The 8,369-nt window shown below is 43.8% G+C and overlaps 1 protein-coding gene across 1 annotated transcript; it reads right to left on the bottom strand.

Annotated features, from left to right (window-relative positions):
* Window positions 1-3,640: 3,640 nt before the first annotated feature.
* Window positions 3,641-4,273, bottom strand: LOC308279361 (glutathione S-transferase P-like; the record flags this gene model as incomplete). The annotated part of the gene is made up of 1 exon (XM_080719438.1): window positions 3,641-4,273. The coding sequence occupies one exon, from the start codon at window positions 4,271-4,273 to the stop codon at window positions 3,641-3,643; it is 633 nt and encodes a 210-aa protein (XP_080575564.1).
* Window positions 4,274-8,369: the final 4,096 nt, after the last annotated feature.

Here is an 8,369-nt window from a genome sequence, read left to right as displayed (position 1 = left end):
GAGGCTGAGACAGGAGGCTGAGACAGGAGGACACCAGCTTCAAGGCCTGTTTCAATAACTTGACAAGAGTCTGTTTCAAAATAAAAAAAAAAATAGCTGGGCTTGGTTGCACATGCCTATAATACTAGTACTTGGGAAACTGAGACAGGGCCGAAAGTAGGATATGCAGGTCTTTCTTTATTCATCGATGAAGGTCTTTCTTTATTCATCGATGAATACCTAGGCAGAAATGTCCCATGGTCCTGGGACCAGACCAAAGACATTCCAAACCTTTTATACACTTGGTCACTTAATTGCAGAAAGGAGGAAAAGGGAAAGTGTGAGATTTACTACATCTAGTATAAGCATGACACAGAAAGCAGAGAAAGAAGTTAAATCAAGTTGTCTCTCTTTTATAGGCAGATGTTCCCAGACTCTGCCTTCTTTACAATTAGGGACGACCCCTAAATCCTGTCTCCAGGCTTGTCTAGAGGGAGGTGCTGGTCTCATTCACTTTCAAAGAAACTCTTTGTCTTTTCTCTGCTAAGTGTCAGGTCCTTGGGAGCTAATGGAAACTAAGGGAAGGGACTAGAGAATTTTTATATTTCTCATCCTAAGTCTAAATTCTTAATTAATAATATTTCCCTGGCTCTGACTGTTTTTCTCTTATCTCAACGTTACCTCGGTCTGGCTTTGGAGGGGCACAAAATGCCCACCCAAATGTAAATTTGCATGCATACAAGTTTCCAAGGATCAAGTGAGACAGATAAGTAAGGACCTTGACAACTTTCTTGTTTATCCTTTTCTTCCCTGATTCATTCATAACTACCTTGTTATTTTCTCCTGGCTCAACCCATGACTGCTTTGCTGGCTCCTATAATTAATCATTTTATGATGTTTTTGTTAAAACCCTCAAGAAAAGAAAAACACTGGTAGAAGGAGAGCAGAAGATGTCTATCTTCTCCCCAGCATGCCCTATGCCTCTAATATCAGTTCTGATTCCATGTCATTCATGTGAGAGACTTCTAATCTCATCACGACATCAACACCATCCACAACAAATGGCAAATGAATGTGGCACTTGGAGCCCGCAGCTTTGTCTTTGGTGAGTTTCTCACGTCCCTTCAGCTGCCAAGGTCACGACTAACTTGGAAGGGGAATTTTCACAACTGTGAAACAAGTCGGGAATAATTCATTTCATATGCACTGTTTGCTTAGATGGAATGAACATTGCTGTTTTCTTTGCTTGGGCTCTCATTGAGGCTTGCTTGAAACTGTTTGGAGAAATGTGGCCTTTTCTGTGGTTACTGGGGATGCCTCTCAGTGTGGGATGCCCTGTGCTTGTGCTAAGCCTTTGGCTCCCACTTAATCTGCTATGGGGAAAACCAAAATTATAAATAAAAATGCCTTTCCACTTCCACCCACTAATTGTCTCCTAACAATCCTTTTAAAAATGATTTAACCTCCTGTACTCCATTACATGCTGCTGTTAAGAAGGATAAAATTTTAAGTGACAGAGATCCTATCTTTCAACAGATAATGTCTGTTGTACCCTATTATTCAAGGTCCTAATTCAAAATATCCACAGCAAATTTTAAGAAAACATGTTCCTTTTGAATTTAAATATTTATTTATTTACTTACTTACTTACTTACTTACTTATTGGTGGTACTGGGGTTTCTGGAAGCCCTTCTACCTCTGGGCTACACTCCCAGACCTATTTTTACATTTTTATCTGGAAACAGGGTCTCCTAAGCCAGAGCGCATGGCTGGCTTTGAACCCACACGATCCTCCTGTCTCCGCCTCCCAAGCGCGGGGATTACAAGCCTGTGCCACCACGCCCAGCTCAAATTTAAATTTTTAAAAAGCCCTCACTCACCCTTCCCTGCCTAAAATAAGATTTGGCTTTTAAAAATATGTAGTGTAAGGTGCATACCTCAGGCTGTAAATTGCTTTTTATAATTCTATTTTCTAATGTTGTCTGTTCTCTTACACTCTGAAAGTTAATTACAGGATTCTAAGGCTCTACATATACATCCCCTTTATGGCAAATAAGAAAGAACAAAACAAACTTACATCAAAACTTAGCTTTTTACTACAGAAACCATGGCTTTTCATTTTTGACCTCATAAAATTTTTATAAATCCACCATGAGATTGCATGTGTATATTCTTTTTCTGATTTATTTTTATTTTGTCTAAGTAAAGGCTATCTAGATCTCTATATTTTTAATTGCTTCCTCCTCCTGTTCAACAGCTATTCAAGGGCTAATTCTCTGTTTAATACCTTGAGAAGGGTGATAAGTGGTGGTGGTGGCTGGTATGAAGTTTTTCTCAAGGCTCAACAAAGTGGCCTTGTAAATAATTTGATTTAGTGTCAGCCTTGATTGGTGGACACTATCCCACTATCCTTTACTCTATAGGGTTCTATGTTTGTGTCCTCTGTTTATGGTCTATTTCTCACGAGCACAAAACAAATGTCTATAAAAGGTTGTGTTTTAATGTGTATAACTTTAAAATTGGCACTACATTTAGTAACCTATCTATAAAAATAAAATGCTTGGCAAGTTAAAGTTACAAGGTATTTGTTATCTGCCTATGTTTATATATGTCTGGATGTATAAGTGTATTTTCTGTCTGTTATATACAGGTTACCAAAACAGGCTTTCAAATAAATGAGTACTCATATACTAAAGAAGAGAATAGTGGTAAAACAAAATTGATTTAAATACCTTTTAGTTCACGTGACCTAATTTTTTGTTGTTGTTTTGCGGCACTGAGGATGGAACCCAGGGGCATTCTACCTCCGAGCTATCCCCCATGCCCTGTTTTTTATTCTTTATTTTGAGACAGGGTCTCACTAAGTTGCAAAGGGCCTCACTAAGTAGCTGAGGCTGTCCACGAATCGTGATCCTCTGGTCTCAGCCTCCTGAATGCTGGGATTACAAGCGTGCGCCACCACACCTGGCTCTAAAACAACTATTAAGTGGGTAAATTAAGGAAATATAAATGGTATCCATTTTTATAAATATCTCTTTAGTTTTTAAAAAAATTGTGTATAAGTAAGTTAAAATATTAAATATCAATTGCTCAATATATATTATTCTAGTATTTCGGTATTAGAAAATTGCTCCAGTTTAGATTCCCAAAAAGGAAAAAGGCAATCAAAGTCTGGGTGCTACATAGGCACTCAGACAGAAGGACAACTTTTACACTGCAAAACTCCCCTCTCCTACCTTTTGTCCTAATGAGGAGATAGAAAGGAAATAGGCAGATAGGGAAAAGGCCTCTGTAGAAAAAAAAGTTAATTTCGTGAGGGGCGACGAATAGCTGAACTTCCAAGGCTCAGAGATAAGAAGGACTAAAGCTTCACAAAACCATCTGTTTACTAATCAACGAACCCAGGAGACACCACTGGAGCAAGTCTGACACTTCTGAAAGGAGACCCTTCAAAGGACACGCAAATACCCTATGCAAATTCTGAGAGCTGCTTCCCATAATTCTCAGAATCCCAAACTCACCACAACCAACAGAGGACATGCAGACATATATAAACCCCTAGCACAGCCACCAAGATGGGTTTTTCCCTCTCGGGGGACCCCTCCCCTTTTTTTTCCTGTGTTGGGAACTTTATTGGTCCTGGAGGAGCGGGGCGGCAGCCTTACTGTTTCCCGTTGCCATTGATGGGGCGGTTCATGTGGTCGGGGGAGGTCAGGAAGGCCTTGATCTTGGGCCGGGCGCTCAGGCGCGCCACATAGGCAGAGAGAATGGGGAAGGTGTCCAGACAGCCGGGGGCCAGGACCTGGTGGATCAGCAGCAAATCCAGAAGGTTGTAGTCAGCGAAGGAGATCTGGTTGCCCACAATGAAGGCCTGGCCACCCTGGTTCTGGGACAGCAGGGTCTCAAAAGGCTTCAGGTGTCTGGGCAGCGCCTTCATATAGCCGTCCCTGCCTGCCTCATAGTTGGTGTAGATGAGGGTGGCGTATTTACAGCGGAGGTCCTCCACGCCGTCATTCGCCATGTCCAGGAGGGTCGCCTCCTGATGGTCCTTCCCATACAGCCCCAGCGAGCGGCCCAGGTGGCGCAGGATGGCATTGGACTGGTACAGGGTGAGGTCTCCATCCTGGAACTTGGGGAGCTGCCTGTAGAGGCAGGAGGCCTTGAGCGAGCCCTGGGACCAGATCTCCTTGGTCACCACCTCTTCCTTCCAGCTCTGGCCCTGGTCGGCCAGCAGCATGCGCATGGCCTCGCAGCGGCCTCGAACAGGGAAGTAGACGATGGTGTAGGGTGGCATGGCTGCTGCATAGCGGGCAGGCGGCTGGCGGCTGCGGAGGTGGACCTCTGTGGCAGGCCTGGGCTGGAACCCCTCCCCTTTGTGGAGCTTTACTCTCTCTTAGGTTGTGTTAGCCTTGAGAGAAGGTGGAGTGCAACTGACGGCCATGTGGCCTGGGCTACGCTCAGGTAGTGACCTGAAGGCCTCTGCTGGACATCAAGGCCGACCAGGGACCCTAGGGGTGACCTGCACCTCTTTTCTGGCAGATCGTGTGGACTCTGGGAGAAAGCAGTTTGCAAATGAAGGCATTTGGCTTGGGCTACTCTCAAGTATTGTCCTGAAGGCAGCTGCTGGACTCCAGAGTTCCGACAGCCCCTTTGGGGTGTTCGGCCACTTTTTCCTATTCCCTGCTGCTTCCAATAAACCTTTTTACTCCCCTTCCTGTGGTCTGCGGGTGTCATTTTTTTGCTCGCCGCAGATAAGAATCCAGTAAGGAAACGCCGAGTTTCTTCTCAAGAAACTCCATTTCATCTTTGATGAAACACCGGGTTTCTTCTCAAAAATCCCCCGTTTCATCTTGGGGGCTCAGAAGAACCCCCCCCCCGTTTCACTAATATTAAACAATAGTAAGAATGTAAAGGCAATTAAGGCCTTTAGCCTTAGAAGCCGGTAGAGATAATTATAGCCTTTGGGCTTAAAAATACATAGAGGCAATCAGTTCCTCTGCTTACCTCCTTTTCTTTGTGCTCCGGGCTAGGTATAAGAAACATAAACTCTGTGTTATTTCAAAGCAACTGTATTTGATGGGCAACCAATACAATCCAATACAACAAAGGTAAAATAAAGATAGATTATTGACCCCTTGACTTAGTAGGTGCACTGTCTGGAGACAGAGGCATTACCTGCCTAAGAAAAGAGTTACTAGCCTGTCGCCTTGGCAATGCTGCTAAGACCATACCAATACCAAAGTATGTATTTGAAAGGCAGAGACAGAATTGGGGGCAGAGTTCCATTTTCGGGCTCTGCAGTGAGTCTTCCAGGGCCACTGCTTTTCCTACTGATTTTGTAGTAAACATTTCTTTGAAGCTGCAATTGAGCCATTACTTTTTAATTTCTCAATTCAATTTTTCTTCTGTGAATCAAGAAAAGAGCCCACTGTGCCATTACAACCATAAAATTCTTGGTCTTTTTTAACATTAGCAATAGACAAATATCTATCAAATGTATTTATGATTGAATGTTTTTTTATTTATTTTATTTTATTTTTTGGTGGTACTGGGGTTCCTGGAAGCCCTTCTACCTCTGGGCTACGCTCCCAGACCTATTTTATATTTTTTGAAACAGGGTCTCTTACGCCAGCGCGGCTGGCTTCGAACCTGCGCGATCCTCCTGTCTCCACCTCCCAAGCGTGGGGATTACAAGCGTGCGCCACCACGCCCGGCTATGATTGAATGTTTTTAAATGTTAACTAAACATAAATTACTAAGTTAAAATTCAAAATAAAATGTGATTATATAGATGGAAGGCTAAAGAATTATAAGCTGTATTTTGTTTAAGAGAACTATTAAAAACAAAGTGGTTTTTTTTTTTTTTTGGTGGTACTGGGGTTCCTGGAAGCCCTTCTACTTCTGGGCTACACTCTCAGACCTATTTTATACTTTTTTTTTATTTTTTTGAAACAGGGTCTCTTAAGCCAGCGTGGCTGGCTTCGAACCTGCGCGATCCTCCTGTCTCTGCCTCCCAAGCGCGGGGATTACAAGCGTGCGCCATCACGCCTGGCTAAAAACAAAGTATTTATCTTACCTAAAAATACAGTTTTTTTGGAGGGGCTGGAGATTAACCCAGGCGCATTTTATCTCACAGCTACTTCCACCCCATTTTTTACTCCCTTTTTTGATGGTACTGGGGTTCCTGGAAACCCTTTTACCTCCAGGCTACACTCCCAGACCTATTTTTATATTTTTATTTGGAAACAGGGTCTCTTAAGCCAGGGAGGCTGGCTTCGAACCTGTGGGATCCTCCTGTCTCTGCCTCCCAAGCGCGGGGATTACAAGCATGCGCCACCACAGCCCGGCAACTCCTTATTTTTAAATGGGGTCTCACTAAATTGCAGAGGGCCTCATGAAGTAGCTGAGGCTGGCTGGGAACCTGCTATCCTCCTGTTTCAGCCTCCCAACTACTAGAATTACATGCTTGTGCCACCACGCCTGGCTAAAATAAATAATTTATCTAAACTAAAAGATTTTGCTGGGCGTAGTGGTGCACGCTTGTAATTCCCGCTCTTGGGAGGCAGAGACAGGAGAATCGTGCAGGTTCGAAGTCAGCAGCGCTGGCTTAAGAGACCCTGTTTCAAAAATATAAAAAATAGGTCTGGGAGTGTAGCCCGGAGGTAGAAGGGCTTCCAGGAACCCCAGTACCACCACCAAAAAAAAAAAAAAAAAAGATTTTTATAAGGATTATTTTATTTTTTTATTTTTGCGGGTCTGGGGATGGAACCCAGGGGCATTCGACCTCTGAGCTACACCCCTTGCCCTATTTTTTATTCTTTATTTTGAGACAGGGTCTCACTAAGTTGTGGAGGGCCTTACTAAGTAGCTGAGGCTGTCCCCGAACCCCAATCCTTCCAGTCTCAACCTCCTGAATGCTGGGATTACAAGCATGCGCCACTATGCCCAGTTTATAAGGATTATTTTAAATGTTAAAAAACAGATACAAGTAGATATTTAAATATATAAACCCAGAGCCATTCCATAACAGCTAAGCGGCAGTCCAATAAGGACCCTAAAAAAATCCTTCATCTCACTGGATTGAGGCTGTATATCACTCTGTTTATTCCAAGATATGGCTGTAAAACCTCGCAGGAGGATGGCTGGACACAAAACAAACATTTTCTGTTCTCTATTTAAGGTATCTGGGCACTAGATCTGGTATCTAGGTAAAAATTGAAGAGAAACAGCAAGCATACTCCTTCAGGCCTCATGATCAGAAACTTAAAAAAGGGCTTATACAGGTAATTATAGACCCAAACTAGCCCCAGAAAGATTGCACACCCTGTGCAAGGTAAAATATTCACCTTTTGGAGAGAATTGGCTGTCAAAAGTCTCATTAGATCTAGGTGACAGTCGACGCATTTAGGGCAAAGTCACAGGTAGGCCAGAATGTTCAGACCATTTTACAATTGACTCTAGTTGGTTCAGAAACCCTCCCATGGCTGTGAGGTCCAATCTCCTAAATTGTAGCAAAAGACAGGACTCTATTGGTCATCAGAAAATTGGCGTCAGCAAACAGATGTAGCCCAACTGTCAACATTACAATAGGTGCCAGCCCCACTGGCAACATCTGATAGAGCTACAAATGAGTACTGTTCAAACCACCCACATCAAGAGAGATGCTGTTTCCAGCAACCTCAGAAGGCCCTCTCATGCCCTATCCGTATTCCATCCTCCAGGGGTAACTACTACTCTGGCTGCTAGAACTGTAGATTAGTCTTGCCTGACAGACAGAAGTTACCAAGTTATCTCTTCTAACCTACTAGTCTCTTATACTGTGGAGTTTCCTAGGATTTTGATGGATGTATATTGTCTCCTGCTTGCAATTCCAAGCATTTTCTTTTTTTCTGGCTTTCCTTCCCCCATCCTCTATGTTTAGGTAAATGCCAGAGTCCCCAATTTTCATTTATTTATGCAAGGCCTCACATACACACACACAAAAAAACCCTTCTATTTTCTCCTTTGTAAACATAGCTCTTTGCCCTTTAAATTTCTTTTTCCGCTCTGGGCGCCTTGTTCCAGCTGGCCAACAGGGGTCATTGTTCTTGCACGGTGATGACGTTTCTCCTTCTGGTTGGCTCCTTTTGTTTCTTCTGCTTCTGACCTCTTCTTCCCATCAGCCTGTGCGCCTGGCTGGCGAGGCGAGGCTAGGCGAGGCGTGGCGTGCTGCCCGCGTCGTTGAGGTCTCAGCGCCGCCAGCGGTACCGAGGGCTGATAGGGCTGCTCTTCCAGGGGATTCTCTTGAAGAATCCCTCCATCCTCGGTACGATGGTAGGTGAAATTTTTCTTTGACCCCCACTCCATCTCCTCAGGATTCTGAATTTCAGCCTTTGGGGAGGGGGTGGAAC

This window comes from Muscardinus avellanarius (genome assembly GCF_963383645.1).
Source record: "Muscardinus avellanarius genome assembly, chromosome: X".
NCBI lineage: Eukaryota > Metazoa > Chordata > Mammalia > Rodentia > Gliridae > Muscardinus > Muscardinus avellanarius.
This window is presented reverse-complemented; position numbering and strand designations above follow the sequence as displayed.